The 22,379-nt window shown below is 41.5% G+C and overlaps 1 protein-coding gene across 9 annotated transcripts in view; it reads right to left on the bottom strand.

Annotated features, from left to right (window-relative positions):
- Positions 1 to 22,379, bottom strand: part of auts2a (activator of transcription and developmental regulator AUTS2 a) — a 281,245-nt gene that overhangs the window by 14,266 nt on the left and 244,600 nt on the right. For 8 of the 9 annotated variants that reach the window (XM_043250831.1, XM_043250826.1, XM_043250828.1 and 5 more), the window contains one exon: positions 14,776 to 14,824. In XM_043250831.1, the coding sequence (XP_043106766.1) occupies positions 14,776 to 14,824 (49 nt within the window). Of the gene's footprint in view, positions 1 to 3,472; positions 3,558 to 14,775; positions 14,825 to 22,379 lie in introns of those variants that run through there. The other variant, XM_043250833.1, reaches the window with a different exon arrangement.

The raw sequence follows: 22,379 nt of genomic DNA on the forward strand, positions 1-22,379 counted from the left end.
AAAACCAAACCTGTTAACAGGGCCATTTAAAAGAACATTGCTTGATGTAATCAACAGTAATACACTGATTTGAGAGCACAGCTGCAGGTGATGCAATAAAAAGAAACTGCCAGCTTACGCACACATAAACACGCTTTAACATATTTTCAGCAGATGGAAAGCTGATATACTATGGCTTTAAATATGAACTGAGGGTTCGGAGGGGGAATGCTAACACAACTGTGATTGAGGTGCTGACAGACTAAATCCAGCTGACAGTGACCACATCTGTCATGTACACATGCAACACCACACACAAACAAAGGCAAGCTACCATATTATCCCCATGCCAATTAGATACACACACACAAAAATACAGAATACTGCTGTTATTTAGACAAGTAAGGAATGGGTGAGATAAGGATATAGGAAAAGTAAAAATAAAGAGAAAAAAAGTGTTGACATACCCAGATTAGATTTTGGCCCTTGTGTCTCACTCATATTTTTATGATGTTGTGAGATGCTGGTTGTGGTTAACAGTATTTAGAAACTACATCAGCCAAATACTGCAGAAGCGATATTTAAGTGGGAAGGAGATCACTTCTAGTCCCTAATCGAGCCAAGCTCACAGCCATAATCAATCACTGTAATGATAGACAGGCCAATTCGCCTCTTAACCTTTGGGCTGAAATAACACACTCGGGCAAGGCTGCTGACCCAGGAGTCTTCATTACGCATTCAATATCAGAGTGAGCTAATGCTGCAAATACTCAGGGACTTCATCCTAACAGCATGAAACAGGACTGTAGTTATTCTTTCTGAAAATAAATCAGAGACAGACACAATTGGAGAATGGTTGTATAGTGACAGGTAGAGTCCCATGTAACGGACCAATCAGAGCATGTTTGTAAATAGAAGAGCCACATAGTTATCATGTGAGACCATGAATACTTCATCATGTCAGCGATAATCTAAAAGAGGAAATCAACTGGCATACAGATTTACAAGAGACAAACAAACTAAACCCGACATGCCATTCTGAGCATACATAGGACATTTTTGAGGAGACTGAGCAAACACGACAGCAGATGTCTGGGTGTTTATGTTGGCCGCCCATTTAGTGTCACAATTCACTCTGCACTCAGCACCTTGTGCTGCGTTTGTTGCTTTTATGGATGTGTGTGAATCTGTGTGATTGTTCAGTTCAGTGGATGTGTGAGGGTTCGTCTCCCACAGATGGCTAAGGTGGTAACTGCTGCTACCGCTGTTTAAAGCTGGTCAATCTGTCGTAATTACTGTGATTAACACAGAGATGTTTTTCTAAGCACTTGTGACAGACACACTGCTCCCCGGGGCCCTGAGAACACACACACACACACACACACAACTACTACTACCCATCCCACCCTCACAAACACATTACTGTCAGCTCGTTCTCACACACACCTCATTCGCTCAGTCACACGTTGCTTTTCACTGTCTCTGCTTCAAGCTGGCAAGCTCCTGCTGTTATTACTACATTTGCTTTCTGTCTAACACTTGCTTTTTAGCACCCGTCTGAATGTTTGTGAGATGTCACGTCTCAATGTATCATTTTTGAGTCTAGTTAGTCTGAACATGCCTGTGATGTCCAAAAGTCAAGGCTTTGTAACACATGGCGTTCTCAAACTTTCTCTCTGATCATGGGGCCCATGGCAGATCTACATTTCCGAGTATGTTAAGGAGTCCATGTGTGTGTGTGTGTGCAAGATACAGGCTGGTTAGACTCTGGCAGAAGGATAGATTTCATCCATGGTGAAGACAGTGTTGATCCCTCTGAGAACAAATCTTTATATATCCCTGAGGACTGAGATCATGTGCACACATTGAAACCAGAGAATGCTCTGACAGCAACTGGGAATGTGTTACACACACACACACAACCCAGAAGGGTGTTAACACACTTGCTGCAAGTGCATAGAGTCACTCAAGGAAAAGACATACTCTTTTTTCATCAGTCACCTGTATAAAATCCATATTTAATTTGACTTTGGATAAAAATAAACCTGAGACAGAAGTACAGACTACTGATATCATTGAGGCCACACAAGCAAATTAATTATGTTAGCCAACAGCTAAATAGCTTTATTTGCAACTTGGTCTGATGTCATCTGGGAATTGCAGGTATTTTTATAAATTTTTTAATTTTTTAATCAAATCCTGATTTATAAAATTAATTCCTGCCCTGTTGTTGAATGTTTTGTTACACTTAAATATACATAACATTAAGTAAAATAAGTTGCACATGGCAATTTATATTCACTTTAAAGTTATGCTTTGTACAAAGACTCATTTTCAGTGTCATTTAACAGTTAATAATACGCAGGTACATATAAGAAGGATTTACTGAGCGAACTGGACTTCTGTCCATCATTCACGCATTGGTTTAAATCAGTCATTTACTCTGACAAGCCTAGCACAACAAGCAAAGAGTATACTTGAGTGTTCACAAAATTATAACTCTGTAATTTGTTTTGAATGAAGGTAAATTGTTACATCTGACTGTGAAATGCAGATGATTCAGCTGTTCAAAGAGCAGCTGCAGTGATGGTGAATACTGATGTAAACATGCCAGAACACAGACAAAACACTAGCAGCACAGTCAGCCTCTAAGAAGACTTACACACTCATGGAAAACAAAAAAGAAAAAGAGGTGATGAGAGAGTCAAAGTCCTGTCTATCAGCACTACACCTTCCTATTTTAGCTGCACACCTTCTTTGTGTGAGCACAATATTTAGGCTATATTTTAATTTCTAGACCAAATATAAGATCACACTGACTTTAATAGCATATTTTAGTTCCACCCTTAATTGTTCTGACAAATCAGAGGTCACATGAAAAAAACACCCACCCATATTCAACTGTCTAAACCTCTTACAGGCATTCTCTGTTTAACAAACCCTCTTTTCTCTTTCTGAAAAAGCAGGTAACTACTAATGTTTTGGGAAAATACAGGCAGCACTGAACATTTCTGCTGCTTTTAAAGCTGCCATGCAAGTCAGCATCCACTGAGAAACCAAACCTGAACTGTGAGTCTCCATGTGACCTTGTAGTCATCAAAGATTTTAATAGAGGACATAAGAGCATTATGTCGAACAGATGCCCACTGTAAAAAGTTAGACAGTTGCGGCAAGATCCTGTTGCAGTTGCAGTGTTTAAAGTACACACACACACACACACACACACACACACACTTTCAGACAAGCAGATGGCGAACACATCATAACTGATATGTACACCCTGCTTATTTTACAAAAAGGATTACAAGACACCTGTTTACTGTCAGTGACTGAACAGAGTCAGAGTCTTTCCATCACCTTATCTCCTTGTTGCTATTTCAGTGATTCATGAACTAATGAAGTAGTTCTAACTCAGTATCATCAAGGAACACGCCAGCTGAGATATATATTCATACACATACAAAAACACACACACACACACACACCCACCTACCCATCTAGCAGGTCCACCTGCTGCTTGTTATGGCTGTTTTGCCCTGCCATATAACTAGTGTCCTGTGCAGTGGTTGAATGACACACACAGCTTCATTTGGCCCCAGCGGCAAGTGGTTTAACCCAGTGGGTTGTACCATAGTGTTTAGGGAGGTGGGGATCAGAGTGTGTGAGTGTGTGCTTTGAAGACAGCGGGGTAACATCTACTGCTGTCGAGAGGGAAGGACCTGACACACAGTGAAGAACAGTAAGAATGACATCACCTACAGAGACTAATAACAACCCCACTGGGCGCATACACTCACAAAAATAGGCCAATGCAACAGATGACAATTAATGGTGCTTGATACAGTTAAGGCATATCTATCTATCTATCTATCTATCTATCTATCTATCTATATATATATGGGCCATTCTATAGAATATGCAAATGTGTGTGTCCATAAACTACAAATACAGTTTTGACAATGTTTAAATTCATTTATTTTTATTTTTAATTGAATAATTGTATGTAGGAGTATAAAGAAAGTATACAGAACATATAGAAAATAATCTAAATTATATATGAATCAATTGTAATATATTGTAAAAAATAGTTATGATCATGAAAAAAAAATACCAATAATGGCCTCTATCAATATGGTTGCTAATATATCAGCATATCTATGGCTAACTTTTAAAGTGTGCATTTGTGTGCATATTCATAAGAGAGGGGTTGCGATCTCTACAATGTTAACACTTTGACACCAGCTGAATTCTGCCTCTTTAGATCACCATTAGTGGTGTGTCCCTCAGGGAACTTCAATCAGTCCTTTGGTTTTTTCCTCTCTCACTCAGGTTTCACAGCTGAATGTTTTTAATCCATTCAAACAGGGCAGAAATTGCACTCAATGCCTCTCTGTCTCTCTGAATGTGTGACACAGGGGACAGAGTTCTGCCCTTCACTGAGATCCCTGGAAACATAAGCCCTCCAACAGCCCACCAGAACTGGCACTTACCAGCTCACGCAGCCTGTGTGTGTGTAAAGCTCTCTCATTACCCAAGGCTCATGTTTCAGTAAGTTGGGGATTATAGACACACATGCTGTTTGTGTGTGTGTGTGCCTAAGGGGTGTTAGGCCTGAGCCACCTGGAAACTCAGCCTTCCTAGGGCATGGCCGTAAACCAATCCTTTGGCTCAACCTGTTGCCAAAGAGAGCAAGAATCCAAAGCAGAGTCTCTTTCTTTCCCCTCATTCTCATGTTAGGATCTCTTTCTCCATACCTTCCTACTATACTTTAACAAGTTCATCCTTTATAATCAAAATCAGTTGGTTGCTCTCATGTTGATCGAAGCAAGCCACGGCTGAAGTATGTGATATAAGACTACATGTGTGTTCTTTACGTCTTCAATCATTTATTTGAAGTGCTAAGGGAAGCCAAATCAGCCAGCTGCCTCGGGAGTCTCTCAACACACACTTCAGTATGGCAGAGGTTGGGAAAGTTGTTGGGCAGTCCAGGACCCCCTCAGACCCTGTGAGTCCATGGGTTGGGTTACTATCAGGACAAAGCCGGCTCTGTGCAGGGCAGCTTCTCTCATAGGAGGCCGTGGCTCAGACGGACACATTGACACACACATACTTGTTATGGGACGTAAGAATCATATATCACGTCTGAGGTAGAGGGAAGCAGAGTCTCCCATGTGTGTGAGTCTCTCGAGTGCATGTCGGTAGTTGCTAGTGGTCAGAATTGAATGCATTTTCGTGTGTGTTTTTGTTGTATCTAATCTAAACAGCAGCCCTCAGCAGGGTGAGTTGTTTGCTTTTCCAGTGTCCCTTAAGCCCAAGCACTGAGGCCCAGACTGAAATGTCTGGTTTAGGATGTCACTGTTTGAATAAAACTCGATGCATGGGATAAAGACTGCCATTTAAAACTGAAATCAAACAGCGTCTTCTCAGAGCAATGTAATCTAGAACAGATGGTGACAATCCTGTGAACGGGACAGCTTTTTCATAGAGCTTATGAAACCAAGGCCCGGGTCTGGAATCTCCCATAAATGGAACCAATGGTGATAAAATGGAACATTTCACACTTCATTAGTGCTTATTTATATGAAAGCACACACTGGATTTTCCCTTTAGTGAAGAATTCTCTGGAGCCACAAGCTGGCCTGAATTGATCAAGGCCTCCAGGCAGCGTGATTTTTATTCTGTAGGCCTATAGTGCCACACAGAACCAATAATAATAATATTGTATTCTTTGTGAGGAAGGCAATCTCAGCAAATTGTTTTTGAAATAATATATAAATTATTATTGCCTAAATATTACACATATTCATAAGTATAGTTGTGGTGTGGACTTTACTATTACTAACAGGATATTTATTAAAATATTATAGTTACAGTTGTCAACCTGAATGGAGTGCTAAAAGTCCTCTGACTAACATTTCAATAGGGAATTCAGCAGAAGTGATGTAAACAGAGAAAGCTAGAGGTGAGGAGATGTGTTCCTAATCCTGGCCTACAGGGCCAAAGGTGTTTATTTTTACCCCGGACAGGAATGAGTGTCGGAAAAAGAAATGCTGTGAGATGGAGGGAGGGCTTGAGAGAGAGTGAGTTAGGAAGCATCAAATCTTTAGGGAGCAATTAATACTCTGCTTTTTCTACATATGAACACACATTTCTGCACTCGGTCTGTTCACCAGCTGTGCCTCTACACTTGTTCTTTTATCCCTCTATTTCCAACTAAGCATTTCAGTGTTTACTATTTGAGTGAGGAGCTTTCTCCCTGAGGGACCACAGGGGTGGCAGAGAGGCAGTTATCCCACCCAGAAGGTGGTCTGTCAAAGTGTCTATTCGTAGCTACCACCATGGGCGTCCAAGGCATTTCTCTCTCACTCACTTGTTTTATAGGTCACAGTTCCTGACCAGTTTGATCCTACTTTAGGCTAATGCTCATCTGTAAAAAAAACTGGTTGGAAACTGCTTTACCTCCTTGAATTCATACTGCTCCTTTTTGAGACTTAATGGTTTACAACTGTGTCTATCTGCCTTCGAATCAGATACTTCAGCACAAATAAGGCCACTACCTGGTGTCCGGAGACTTGAATAAAGATACAGACCTCATGTTCATGAAAAGAAAATCTGTAATCTGCAAAACAGAATCTAAAAGACGATACAAACTGTGATGATAACAGAGAACCCACAGGTAATTAAACCATCTTTTCAAGCAGCTGGACCTTAGAAGATGCTGATGTTTTCCTGATGTTATAAGCTTATTCCAAGATAGTCTCGGTTTGACATCTCAAGCCAAAGATCTAATCCTGCGCTGGCTGAAAGCATGGGCTGGAATTTTAATCAATATTTCAATGGAGTACTGAGAAAGAGACAGAGGGGATTACAGTTATCTACACAAGCACAGCCAGGCAAGAAGACCCACAAACACACATCTGCAGATGTGCAGAGACTTGTATAAAATTTAAGACACAGTGGTGCTGAGGTGAACACAATATAATTGAAGTTAATACAGATTTCCTCCAATAATTCAGACTGGCTAATTTGGACCAGAACAGTAGATAATGGTGATAAACACTAAAGCTTGACCTTCAACCTAAGTGACCTCTGGTCATGAGGGCAGGGGCATGAACTTAGTTTAACATGATCAGGAGAGTGTGTTGATGTATTTGTGTTCTTTTTATCCCATGATTACACACCTCTCTGTCTCTCTCCAACTAAGCACTGGCCATCCAGAGGCCTAATTACTACTTCTCTGAGGTTTGGGGTTAAAAAATACTTAAGCGCACACACAAACACACACACTTGGTTGAGATCTCCGCACACTAATCGCTCTGTTACCACCGAGACCTCGAACTGCCATATGCATAATTGGACAAAACAAATTGTCAGACCTGGGAATAGACGAAAAACTGGGAGCTGGAGGGAAAGAAAGAGAGGGGAGAAGAAATAAAATAAATGTTCATCTTATCCAAACAGAGGGAACGGGAGTGATGTCATCACAGCTGTAAGGCAGGGTTTCAACCACAGGGAACCTTTTCACTTTGGCTTTCAGTTTCTGTCACTCATTCATTCCAGTCAACCATGGTAAGACCACCAGATATTTTACATACACATACTTTTCAGATTAAGCACAGACAAAGAAAACACAAGTTCATGTCAAATTGCTAATGCATTGTGAAATTTGTTTCCGAGCAGCTTATAAACACAGATACAACAATGTTCAAAGGTTTGGGGTCTTATCATCAGGACTGCATTTATTTGATATAAAATAATGTAGCAACAGTGAAGTATTTTATCATATTATATTTTAACATTAATTAATTGATATCAAATCTGAATTTTCAGAATCATTTTCAGAATATTTTGTGGTCAATAAATATTTATTATTATTATTAATGTTGAAAACACTTGTCTTGCTTAATTTTTGTGTTGATTTAAAAAAAAAACCCACTGACATCAAACCTTTCGATGGTCAGATTTCTCTCTTCTTTCAGTCAGATTTCAGACTTCTCTCAGTTTCTCTGATGAAACAATGACATGTAAAAAGAAGTCCAAAAGTTTTACTAGAAGTTGCCCTGTGCCCCTCAGTAGGTGCTACTTTTATCTCTGGAGTGCGGCCCATTCAAATGTTTGCGCTTGACTTTCATTTAGCTTGATGGCTTCCAGACTCCCTGCGTTAAGCGTAGCATGTCGGATATAGTAGTGTTTACACAATGTCTCTTGTCTCTCTGGCCTCTCTTTCTTCCTCTCTCTCTGCACCCTCCTCTAGTCACCAAGATGGATGAATTTACTTTAGTCTTTCAACCTCTGGGGTTTGCGAACAACCTCTGAATGACCTCTTTGAAAGAGAGGGACAGATTGAGAGAGAGTGTAGGAGTGCAGTCGGGGCTGTGTTATGACTACAGGCAGGACGGACCGAGATGATGGATAGCGTTTAACGAGTGTCTGACTTCCAATTCATCACTGGTTACACGGCATCTCCACCTCTTCTCCCAGCACCGTTAGTGTGAGTTTCTAGTTAAAACTGTGTTTTAAAACACACTCTCGTTCCGTGTGGCAGGAAAACCACTTATAGCAAGCCTACTGGAAAAACAATAATCATATGGTTATACAACAATGCTTACTCATACGTGAGGACAACCACACACACACACACTCATGCATCACTGGGCAGGCTGTGAGAGTGGGTGGCGCTATTGTTTGCTGGCCTTGGGGAGTAAATCAGGATGTTGCCCATGGTGTGTTAACCTCTGTGTGTTTGTGTGTTAGGGGATGAGACATCACTGCAGACTACAAACACAATGTGCTGTGAATTACAGCTCATCTCTCATCACACACACAGCCTTAAATTACAGCTTGTCTCTATACAAACTATATAGACATGACCACAGAGGGCTGAGATGCTGATGGTTCAGTATGAGGAAGGCTAGCTGAGCTGACTGAGAACAAATCATCAGTTACCTCCTCTAAAATAGACAGACTGACAGATATTCTTCATTGATTCTCAAAAAAACAAGAAAGAAAACAGGAAACTTTGACTTCATCAATCATTCATTCCAATTGGTTACTCAACATAAGACAATACAAACAGACAACCTGAGAGATTGCATATTTTATTGATTAAAATGAAATGTTAAAGCAATAAGCCCTGAGAATGGCTTTTACCAGACCAGCAGTGTAAACAGATTTGTCAATTATAATGCTTAGGTTTGTTACACTGTGACAAGACACCCATTTCAAATGTAGATTTCCTTAACGTTATGCTATTGCCAAGCAATAAAACGACCAATTATCATTACATCATTTTCCAAATGAATGAAAATTGTGTATAAATAAAGCGTATGGATTTTTGTGTGTGGATCATATCCTTTTTATTTCCGTTTGTTAATGGTTTCAAATGTGCCTTATTTAAATAGATTTTAGAGCTACATACATCTGTTTTATATTTCAAAGTCAGCTTTGCATTTAAAAAGTAATGTTACATTGTCTGCCCTTATAAAAACACATTACATACACCCACTCACAATGAAAATAGTGTACACAGAAAATGAACACGTTCATTTTGAGTTACGGTATGTTGTAATCAGTTCAGTGTCAAATGTAAATAGGCTAATTGTATATGCATCCTTGCCCTTTGTTATTAACCGTGTTTGAGCCTCCATAGCCAATGACACAATTCATGGATTATGTTAAACAACAGTTATGGTAAATAGGATACAATACTAACATGAACTACAAAATGGAACATGGAAACTGCTCCAGAAAACAGTGAATATCATGCAACCTTCAGAGCTAACAACGAAGTACCATTTATTTGTTTTCTTTGTAGGCGTAATGTACTTTAATTTCATGTGATGCATGCTTGTAGATTCTGCGCTTTTTCAAACCATAGCGTGAGTAAAAACGCCTCGTCCATTTGTGGAGGTGCGTGTGCAGTCGAAAGTATAAACAAGGCTTTGGTGAAGTGATATACACCACAGTGCAGCGTGCGCGCTACAAACCCGGTAACATCTGTCGACATCTCATCTGACCACAGATAATGAATCGGGACAGCACGTTTTTCTTAGGCATCTTAACCTGCACCTCCACCTGTCAGAAGTGAACAGCTTTCACGTTTTCTAAAATGAAAAGTTTTTTAAAAAACTAAAAAATTTACCTGAATAAGCCACACACTAGAGCTCCCCATGTTCTGTTGTATATAGTTAAGTGGAAAATACATCACATTTGCAATATTTGAGAAATTATTATATTTTTATTTCTAAGGTCCAGGGGCATACTCTGTATCTGTATTTCAAACTATTATTTTTACGTCAGTGAAATTGTATGTCTGTTGAATTGTCTTTGAATCTGTATGTATTTTCTATCTGAAAAGAAAAATAAAAAATTATAAAAAAAAAACTAAAAAATGATGTCTTGTTGTTCATGACGTTTCGTTGGACGTTCACTCATCCAGAACGGTCTCGTGACACATGACACCTGAGTACAGAGCACTTTGCTAGTGCATGATGCCACACACTTCACAGCCACGGTGCGAAAGCGTAAACTTTTAAATCACCTAGCGGGAATTACAAGTCAGATCGGGCCAATACCCAATCTATAAATGTATTCAATATCGGAGCATCCCTAGTTCAAATAGATTTACAGTTTACTGTACTTTGTTATTCTTCTAGTAATTTACCTATAAACAGGCAGTCTTATCTATTTACAGGAAACAGCTTATTTCCATCTTGCAAAATAGGTGGAAAGCATGCATGAAATGCAAAAAAGCCTTTTGAGCCAGTGTCAAGCACACAAAATCTGGTATGCAAACATTCATACAAACACACACATACACTTCTGAAGCTTCAGACATTTGTGAGACTACAGCACTCAGCGAGTGCTCCGCTATCTCGAGAGCTCTCCACATCCATCCATCTAGCTCTTAACAACTCTCATCTGCCTCAAACTTCATCTCACTGCCTCTTCTTTCCTTCTCTTTATCCTCTCTCCCCCTCTTTTTCAATCTCTCGACAATGTCATCGTCAGTGAAATTACACTTTCTACACAGGGCCTAACCCGAGTCCTGCTCTTCAGATGAGCGTTCCGCTGCCTGCCTTCATGCTTGTGTGTGCTGTCGATTTAGTCTGAGCTGTATATGCAGTGCTCATTTATTCAATATTGTAAAAGACAGCTGATCAGCTTCCGTGACGTTGATATATAAGCAACCAGGCTATGTACTAAACGTACATACATATTAAGTTGCATTAGATGTGCACCACAACAGACACTATGTGACTGGTGGCAGTAGCTAGATTTTATTCAACGCGTGATCAGGCATAAGTAAAACACAGCACTTACAAAATGGCTACCTTCTGTCTTATAAATGATGCTAGAAATGAAAACAAATTCCATTACTGAAGATTATTGCCAAACAAATCAAAAACAATCTGTTTAGTGGTCTGGGCCTATATTGAGGCACTCCTCTAAGTAGGACACTGACAGCATACTGAACGAGAGGGAGAGACGGAGAGTGGGAGAGAGAGAGAGGGAGAGAGACAGCTCTGTCTTATCATCCAAGTTCAAATTTGGCCAATAATACAATTTCACTATTTCATACAATGCCAGAAAAATAATGAAATGTAAAAAACTGTTTGCAAACAGTTGTGTCACATAGAGGGGCATAGACAGAACAACATAATTGAAAAAACACCTCTTATTAAAGGAACACTCCACTTTTTTGGAAATAGGCTCATTCTCCAACTCCCTCAGAGTTAATAGGTTGAGTTTTACTGTTTTTGAATCATTCAGCTGATCTCTGGGTCTATGTCACTTTTAGCATAGATCAGCATAGATCATTGAATCCAATTAGTCAAGTAGCATTGCATTCCAAAATGACCAAAGACTTTCGATATCTTTCCTATTTAAAGTTGACTCTTCTGTAGTTATATCAAGTACTAAGACCAGCGGTAACTATACTCTTATTCTGGCGTAATAATCCGCCACTCAAATCAAATTTTTAATAGGAAAAATATTGAAATTCTTTGGTCAATTTTAAACGCAATGCTACTTTTCTAATTGGATTCAATGATCTATGCTAAGCTATGCTAAAAGTACTACTGCCAGAGATCGGCTGACTGGATTCAAAAATGAAAAATTAAAACTCAACTTAACTCCAGAGGAGTTGGAGAATAAGCCTATTTCTAAAAAGTGTTGAGTGTTCCTTTAACAAACAAATACACAAATATAATGCTACAGAGTCTCAGAATCTCTGTCGAAACCATTACATATCACAGTAGTTCCTTGTTGTTCTCACTCTTACTTGTTTGGAAATCGAGCAAAAGGCTTCTTAGACGCACAAGATGTGGGCGATGAATACACTAATTGAGGCAGGCTGGTTGGCAGCCACCTGCAGGCTATGTGAGAGAGACAGTAATTAAGTCGAACATTTAATGATTCTGCTTAATAGGAGTGAGAGACAGAGCAATGAGGAGGGAAAAAAGAAAACAAGCAACAATTACACAAAACATCAGGAGGGAGAGGAGAAGTGGAAATAGGAGAGAGGTGAAGAGAGGGTCTAATTCAGCAAAGAACGTATGAAGTGGGCATCTATGTAAATCTTACTGGAAAGGTTGTCACTTACAGGAAACTTCCTGTTTGTCACACATTTTCCATAAAGCAAGATCATCTCTAAGATACCTAGAGGTTAGCACATTTTTAGTGCATATTTGGATTCTAACTAATTTCTTGATCCTACGGAACCTTAAAATTATGTGACAAAACTGACAATCTGTTTCTCCCTACTTCTCTTCCCTCTCCAGTGCTCAAAATGGCCTACAGCCCAATAAATGATCTAAGATCAGTTTTGCTCTGCTCTTTTGGAGTTTGATCTATATTTTCCCCCCAGAGGTGACTCTTCCCTCTCATCTTACTGTTGAATGTGAGGCATTTCGTGAGCGTTAACCACCTGAGTGTGAAAAACACAGCGGCGAGCCTCTCGTTCTGGGCTCCAGGCAAATATTGACAGCTTTTCTGTTGCCTGTCTCTCAGCTCTTCAGTTCTACGTTCTCTTTCTTCTTTTGTTCGTAAGGGTTAAGAGTCTGAGCGACTGGTAATCCTCTGTAACAGAGAGCAGAGTCCTGTGTACACTTGCCGTCTTTCATCTTCCTAAAACCCTCCAATAAAAATACCACAGCGCCTAAGTTCATTTGCACCTGTGCTTTGGAGGACGATCCTCTTTTCTCCATGCCTTCTGCCAATGGAAAGATTTGCATATGGCAAGGCGAGAAGGGGACAAGGGGAACGTGAAGGAGAGAGGGAAACGAGAGAGAAAAGACACACATTTAAATGGAAATAGAGTCTGAAGGGAGACGAAGTGGCCTGGCAGTCAGTGAGAAGAGAAAGCATATTTGTGTACTGTTTCCCAAGCGCCAGCTTTTCAGAAGCAGAGGAGGCGGGCATGTGTTAGTTTAAGGCGCACAAAGGGAGTTTTAATCCTTTCAGAGGGGTCGTAATGGCCACGGCGAGGCGTCTCCAGGAGGGAAAGCCTTTCCGAAAAAGGGTCGCCATTCAGCTCCCCTCTGAACCTCACAAATCAAACCTCGAAAGGCCTTCAAAGAGCAGAATGTGGGAAATGTGTTTGGGGTCCCTAGGGAGTGAAGCAAGGGGGAAAAGGAGGAACAAGGGGCTTGTCGGCATCAATCAGTCGCTCTCTCTCACCTCCTCCCTGGGGTCAGATCTCTTTCCAGCCTCCGTCAGCTCCCCTCCACTCCTACCCCACCCCACCCATCACGCTCTCCATCCTGGTAACGCACCATTACAGAGGAATGTGGATTCACAAGGCTGGGCTCCATTATGTTGGCCTGCCCGGGGTTTGTAAAATGGGGGAGCTCAAATTCCAAAGGCTTTAAGAGCAAATTAGCAGTGTGCTGATGGGCTCCTGCTGTCTAAAGACACTGAGGTTTTAAGAGCAACTCAACTGACTCCCCGGATCCTTTGACTCACGCGTTCTTACCGCAGACTCCACACGAACCAACTTCCTACGCGCATGGCGGGACGTTTACATGCACACAAAGAACAGACGGTGCGCGCGTCGCAGCTCCTCACTGTATAAACACAAAGCGTGCTTTTAAAATAGACACGGCAAACAATATCACACACGTGGAGTATCAAACCAGCAGGGTAGAATTGCTTCTTCCACTACCGTCTGTGCCGCAGATCCAGCACCTTTATTTAGCATTTCACAACTAATCAATTTCCATAACAGAAGCCAGACGCCGCTGCACATGGGACCCAGTGTGTGGCGTTTACACATGCTTCGCGCCTGAAATGGATTTTCTCATTCATCACTCAGCAGCACATTGGGATCTGTTTAACAGAGTGGCTCAGATGGATTTCTCCCAGCCCATACGCTGTGAGAAAGCATGGATACAACACACTGTGCCTGTCAATGGAATCGTAGTCAGCCTTGAGGAAACGCATTATTTCCCATGCCACCCCAGAAAGCAAAACACATTAAACGTAATCTGAATGAAGTACTGGTAAATAAGGTTGTCTGGAATAATGTGACGGATTCTAGTTTTTGACTTGGGGGGGTTGCATGCTTCACATTTACTCACATAATAATATATAGACCAGTGCGTACAATGATCATGACAGTGTTCGATTTTATATCAATTAGCAAAAATACACCTATAAAAAAAATACATTCACAGAAAAGAACAACCATAACAATTTAGAGTATGTGCCCCTATAATCCATCAACCATTTCGCAACTGTGATTTGCACAAGCGATAAACACACAAGCGGAATTGAATAAAAAAGTCCACCACGTACCTTTAACTGCAGCTGTGCTGAAGAGTTTCTCTGAGCTGGCATCTGAGCCCTGAGAGAGAGCGAGAAAGAGAGAGTCAGTACATCTGCTTCAGAACCAAGCAGGTGGGCTTCATCATCAAAGGTAGCGCAGCGCTAATGAGCGCAAAAAGCCAGTCGCTTCCCAGCGCGGCCACTGGATGGCACTGTGGCTCCACGCGCCAAACGACGCGCTGCACTTGAGAACGGGTTGAACGCATTAACATTGCTATGTTATTGTGCAAACATCCAGCGTTGCAATTTACACAGCATTTAGGTAATGAAAGCCTATTTAAGTGACAATGTGGTGTCAAAGGGGCATCGGCTAATTCAATTGGCTAAACAGCAACAAAGATAGAACCATTACAGTCCATCCATTAGCATCTAACCTGACTCTCCACTCAGCCATTCGAGAGGAAAATAATACACGAGCTATGTGCACCTTTTTTTAAAAACAATTTTACAACGATTAACCGACACACCAGCAAACAGAAGAGCTTTGGCTTGGACGTAAACTTGCGATGGGACATTTTTACGTCTTTCGTCGGATGCATAACTAAGACTATATTCTCAGAAAAACACCTTATTGGACAGCAGTTATTCTGACAGGTTTAGCAACACTCTATCTATATCCAGCTCGAGGCAAAAACGACACTGACAAGGTGCGACAACCCTCTCAAATATTTGCCCACTTACAAAATACATTTCTAGGCTATAATTAGCAATGCAAATAAAAACTCGACAACATTTTCGCAGCCGAAGACGTGAATAATAATGGTAATAATATTGTGATATGCATTCATTAACACATGACGTCAATAGACACCGTTTCCACACAACGATGCGTTCGCACGACCGCTTTATTCAAACCACAACCGAAAAAAAAAACATCTGGCAACATTCACTGCAGAGATTTCAACTACAATTATCCACGACCAGCGCTCCAAATCCTCCAGCCATCGAGTAATCCACCGAAACCGCTTTTATTTCCCCTAAAACGTCGAACGACACTGTGGTCATCGAAATACGAACTAAAAACAAATCCGTTTTGAGGGATATGAAGGTGCGGTGTACCTTTTGGCGTGGCGAGGTTGGCACGGACGAAAAGAACAAGTCAAGAAATCACTTTCAGGAGGTTTAGTAAATACGCCGTTTCACATTCTGCTTGTCAAACAATGTATTCCACAATCAGGCGGCGAATTCCTCTCGCTCACTTTGAGCGACTGACAGCCATGCAAAATAAGAAGCCTTTCCCAAGGAAGAAAAAACATCCAGAGCTCAAAGCGAGAAAGGCTCTCGGACAAAGGCAGCCATGTGTCTGGTCCCCAACAGCGCAGAGAAGTGGAGAAAAATCCTTCGGTTCGCCCTCCTCTTCGCGCGAATTGGCCGTTTGAAATCCTCGCCAACCGTCGCTTAACGGACACGGACTTATGCGCTTTTGTGTCAGGGGCGCGCGCTCAGTGACAAACCATCTCCCGCGCGCTCGTGCAGAGCAAGAAAATCCGACAAAGCGTACAGTATTTTCCTCCTACGGGCAGAATGGGTGGAGTGAAGCCGCGCTTAAAAACCCCGACCGCCGCTTCCTTTCCTCGAAATCGTCGCTGGTTTCAATCTCGGGGTCCTGTCGCTGGGCTCCCGTTCCTCGCGCAAGTGCTGCCCCTATCCACACAAACTCTCTCTCATTCACCCGCAGCGAGACCAGGTCCTCCCACTTCCTGATTCTAACCTGACTTCATTCAGCTCCTACCCCCTGCTTGTTTCTGCCTCTCTCACACACACACACACACACACGGAGCGTGCTTCCTCCGCTCGGCTTCACCGGACAGACGGCGGGCGTGCGTGCGCGCGCGACGCTCGGCGAGAGCTACTGGCAGAGGAGTCCTGAGACGGAGCGGGAGCGAGAGAGAGAGAGAGAGAGAGAAGAGGAGGGAACTGGGATAGAATGATATTCTTTCACTCTCTGGCCGGACTGAGATGATGTCAGTTGCTAATGAATTTCCCAGTAGGGTGCAGCTACTGTGAAGGGGAGGGAGACACAGCCTCTCTTCATGAGCAGCACACACCTCTCCGCTTCCCTCAGCCACAGCCTTCCCTCGCTGGGGTTAGAATCACCCAGGCTGCCCGAAAACAGCCCCGTTTGCCCTGCTGAATAATTAGCGTCAATGTCACTTTCAAAGCAGAGACCCTGAACCCCAATGCGAAATCTGCATGGGGAAATGTTTCGCTTATAATGCACGGATTCCTTTCTAAACGTAACCGCATCCTTAAAAAATGCGAAGAGGGAGAGAGCTGCGCTTTGTGTTGTTGGGACTAACACGGCGGGTTATTTAACACCAGGAAAAAGAATTAAAGACTAAACTGATCAACCACGTCTGCGGCGATTAAGACCGGCCTTTAATTGTGTTTCCAAACTGTGGTGTAATATTAACCTTCTTCCCTCCGGGTTTGAGGAAAAGCTTGAAGATCTAATTCCACTAACCTCAGTCTATGGACACTCAAACCCAAACAATCCAGCAATCTTCAGATAAAGCCGGACATTCCTGGAAAATCTCCTTAATCTGACTGATTTGGGGTTCCTTGGCTTAGCAAACCAGTATTAACCCCAAGCACTGTGGGTCAATGGATTAACAAGGGACTCGCATTGCAGTGACCTCTGACCTTGACTGCCCCCAACAGAGTAAGAGAATGAGTTAGCTTATTGCTGGATGTTTATCTTTCCTTCTCTTTATCTCTCACCCTTTCTCCTTTGAGCCGGGGGGGGAAAAAGGGAGCTGCACGCTCCATCAATATACAGCAAGACCACGCTGTACCTCCAACATCTGCTTCAACCAAACAACAGACACGAGTTTATTTTGAATCTACAGTGAGTACAGCATTTAGTATTTTCCTATATTAAATCTGAACTTTGTATCTTGGAATTGCAAAATAATAATAATAATAAAAATATTAATTTTAAATGATTAAATAAAATTCTAAAAGAAAAAAGTTGCTAAATAAAAAAGCTAATAAAAATAAAAATATATATTATTTAATAAAAAAATATTATTTAAAAATATTTTTATACTGCTTCTCTATAATTCTACTTGTCTAAAAAATATAATAATTGTAGTAAAATATTCAGTAAAATGTTATTATAACATATTATTCTAAATAATTAGCTACAAAACACATATATATGTAAAAATATATATTTAGAGTTTGCATAAAATTGGGTTTTTGACTCCATATAGATAAACTGAAATGCAGTAAACCGTCTTTCGCTAGGGACTGGCCAGGCTCTTCACACAGGAAGTCGATACCACTCAAGGGAGAGGCGGGGGTGGACTTTTAAAATACTCCCACTCGCGCATTTTTGCCCTCCGCTAATTTCTGTGTCAAAACAAGCCTGAGGTAATTTAGGTTCAGCCCAACAAGCTTTAGCAATCCAAAGGCAGCTGAATCTTATTAGGCCTATGAGACTCTAAGTGCAGGCTGTGGAGGACAGGTTCAGCACTGCTTAGTGGCCCCTGTTCCGGGTCCCAGGATCAGGTGGTCAGCAGGGCCACTATTAAACACGCTTTGAGAGTCTTAAGGAAACATCATTGGTAATTAACCGTACAGTGTGCACTTATGAATACTTCTATGGGCAATGAGTTTTAATGACGTGCAACCAAAATAGCAGAATTGTAAAAGAAAAAAATGCAAGAGAGGTTCACATTTACTATAGAACACATTATGCTTGTCATTTTCCCCTCAAACCGCATAGTATATTTTTATTTGGATGTAGAGTAACCGTGGCAAAATTGTTTTGGCTATGTGAATTAAGATCCTTGGATATAAAAAAGGTCTCTTTTTCATCTATATTTGATTAAATAGGTATGATTACATTATGATTACATATATGGAGCATGTCAGGGTTTGGATGAGGTGCACCAAAGCAGTCTTCGTCCCCGAAATCAGAGCTCGCTTTCCTAAATGCCTATCATCAGATTTGAGCGAAACCTCAAGCCTGTGATTACCGCTCTCCGCTCCACAATCAACGTCCGGATCTCTCAGCGCAGATTATTTTTAATTCAAATGAAACGCTGACAGACTACAGAACGCAGGCAGAGAAAGAGAGAGAAAGAAAGAAATGGAAGGAAATGCAGTGAGAGAACACGTCGCAGAGCTGCCAAGAAACTAATTTGAAGTGGCAGTGGGGTATGGAAAAGCACTTGGTGAAGCTTGCCAGAAAAGTGGAATAGGAGATCAAACATTAATATCTGGAGTTATGCTATGTATGCCAGTAATTGCTGTCTGTGCCTGTAAAATTCCGCCTATAGACCATAAGCCCTTTCTGCTGTCGTTTTGTCATATTTTATTCCTTTTTCTGGCCTTGATCCTCTGCTTCAAAGTAACCAGAGCCGCATTTTGCCTTTCTCCTTTATCCCTCCCTCCCATTCGCTTCTCTGCTTTCTTTCCCACTCAAAACGCATGGTTTAATTTCACAGGAACTCTGCGCTAGATTGCAATCACAGGAGATCGGCGCTCTGTTATGGTCTCCACGGCTATTACGGAAGCAATCTCTCGTTCTCATTCTCCCTCGCTCTCTTTTAAAATATTGCTGTGCATAAGTGTAACCTGAGGGGACTGGATATAATGTGTTAAATAGGGTAGCTCTGACTGGCCCTTGTCTGTAATCTCCTCTCTTGTATTCTCTCTGTGCTCTTTTCAGCCAGGGCCTTTGAGAGACACTCAAAAGAAAGGTCCATTTCTAGTGACACTTAAAACTTCACCAGTCAGGAGGGAACATTGACCAGCTCATCTGGGAGGCCTTGGGGATGGTATTAGTGGTGTGTAAAACACCACATCAACAATGCCAGTGCAGAGGAGGGGAAAGAGTTTTCGTGAGACAAAAGAGCTGCGGACACAGTTGCAAAGATGGAGCGATCTTTTTTCCTCGCTTCTTTTCCACACACAGAAATTCAGAGCGATAAGTCTCCTCCGGTTCCATCTGCAGCTCCTGTCTGCAATCTGCTAAGCGCAGGTCTCACACGGCACTGCTCACAAAGAGGAATGAATGGGAAGGTGGAACAGCAACACCTTTTGTTGCCTCTGGAGAGACCATAAACCACTCGGCTGAATTTAGCTTTGTGGTTAGGTCATGTGGCCTTTTAAAAATTTATTGTACATTTTTTACGATGTTATATTAATACCAAATGTTGGATTCAATATTTGGATATTTGGATTCAACAATCAACCTTTTTTCTTTCATCTAGCCCAGGTTTTGCGTGTCTTTTTTGGAACTGATTGGTAATAGGCCTCATTGATCTGAGCTTAGTTTCTGAATGAGAAAAAAAGCTCTTAATAATGAGGCCTGTGACTAATTTAATTGAATTTCAGACCAATTTTAATGAATAACAAGCAATTTCTGTAGCCCTATTTTTGACTGAAACCACCATTGGTATAATACAGCTGTGGAAAAAAATCCCAAAAAGTTTTTGGGAAGATGTTACACCCTTTGTGATGTTTTAACCCAGTGGGATTACATTAAATAGTGTCTTCTCTAGCTCAAAATGACTGGAACGCAACATGAGGGTTAAAAAAATGCCATGCCTTAAAGGTACAATTCACTCTTTTGTGTTCTGCAGAAGAAAGAAAGTCATAAAGGTTGGGAATGACATGAGGAAAAGCAAACGATGGCAGAATTTTAACTATTCTGCCTAATTTTAATTACCGTATCCTTAATTACTGCATTTGCTTTCATCCATGCTCAAGCTGTACATGTGAAGTCTAGCCTGCAGTATTTGCCGACATTGTTTCCCCCCCCTTCACCTCGTGACAGCCTGTCAGTTGCATGAATAAAAGTGGAAAAAGGGGCAAAAAATAAAATTGATTTACTTTATGTGCATTATTAAATAGCCAAAGACGTAACACTTTGAAATGGAACAGTCAACAAAACAGGTGAGCCTTGAGCGGCGCACACACAAAACTCTAAAAGCAGAACTCCAGATAATCTTCCATCTCTCGCTCCCTGTTTTCAGGCAGCGGTACAACACTTTTCGCTGCTGAGACTTATCTGCGTGAGACCGCTCAACGCAGCCTATGACAGCTCCTCTAATCTCCCTCCTCCCTAAACACAGCACGCTGACAGCCGCTCTCTCTTCCTTCCTCAGATTCCCTACCATACATATATTAATCTGTCATTCACACAGCGCATAACAGTAGGGGGAAGATGTACAAGGCCTGCAGTAACGCACACAAATACGCGACGCGCAACACTAATTCACACACCGATGTTGTGTGTAAACTTTCGACACGCTCGTTCGGCGATGTTTTAAAAATACACTGACAATTGGACGTGTGATAAGAATGGGGAACGTTAGGTAACATGAATGTGGAAGGGAGAAGGGAGTGTGAGACCATCCATCAGATCCACCGAGACATCAGGAATTTTAAAAGCAGCCTATTCAGACTAAATTATCTTCGGCTTCCGTGCTTCGCGATATGAACCTCACATCGTGTATGGTTTCACACAGGTCCAGGAAACACAGGCACTCAGCTCACCCAGCGGAAAAAAGAGAGGGCGAGTGTGTAACTGAAGTATTATCAGTTTATCTAGATACTATCGCCCTCAGTCAAAAGCCGGTTTAGAGCAGGCAAATGGTATGCGCACTACAATGTTCAACATTATCTCCATCTGGAAGCCCGTAATGACACGGGCCAGAGTCAAGCCAGTTGGCTGATAAGCCCCGGTGCAGGTCTAGCCGCTCTCTCGCTCTCTTAAAACAAACTGGACAGGAAAATTGGTTTATCCCTCCTGTCTCAAATGCTCTGGTTACGCCCTTAATATGTTTTCGTCTGTCGTTCGCTCGACATATTTTCAGCGGGAAGGAAAGGAGAGAAAAGCAGAGGGCCCTTTTGGTCCAAATTACAGGCATGACTGAGAGCACGGGTCACCGTGCCAAGAGTCATTTCAGAGCAGCCAGTCACTCCGTGTGCTGTAGTCACACAAAAGAGCCATAAAAATCAGCAGAAACACCAATACACGCATGAATGCAAAGAAAATAAAAGTGGTTAAACACATTCAGGATCCATTCATTCGAATAAACCCGTGCCATATGGATATTATTTAGCTAGCTATAGCTTGAAAGTGATAACGCACATGGAAACACGCATAAGTGTCTTTATGAGAACATTATGTCATAATGTGCACCATGTTAAAAATCTAATTCTTCCTCAGTATCATAAAGGTGGCGTAACTGCTCAGAGCCGAAAGGACCGAAACAGCAGGCTGATCTGGTTTGTGGGCATTTTGGTTCGGGCTTTATGAATATCCCGTATTAATATCCCTGCCTAATGGCGGCTCAAACTGGCTAGGACAAGTTTCAGGAAATGATGCTCCGGGCTGTTTGACAATGAATTGAATGAATGAGCGATCACTTTGCTGCATGCCAGTTATTTGTTGTGTTGTTGTTAATTACCAATTTTAAGTGTCAAAAAGTAAAGTCATTGATTAAAAGCTGATCAAAGTTGATTGATTGATTGATTCAATCGAAGTTTGGAAGAGTAATTATACCTGACTATTGAACACAAGAGTGAAAATTCTACAACTAAATATTATTAATAAT

The sequence above is a fragment of the Puntigrus tetrazona genome, chromosome 10, assembly GCF_018831695.1.
Source record: "Puntigrus tetrazona isolate hp1 chromosome 10, ASM1883169v1, whole genome shotgun sequence".
In the NCBI taxonomy this organism is placed as follows: Eukaryota; Metazoa; Chordata; class Actinopteri; order Cypriniformes; family Cyprinidae; genus Puntigrus; species Puntigrus tetrazona.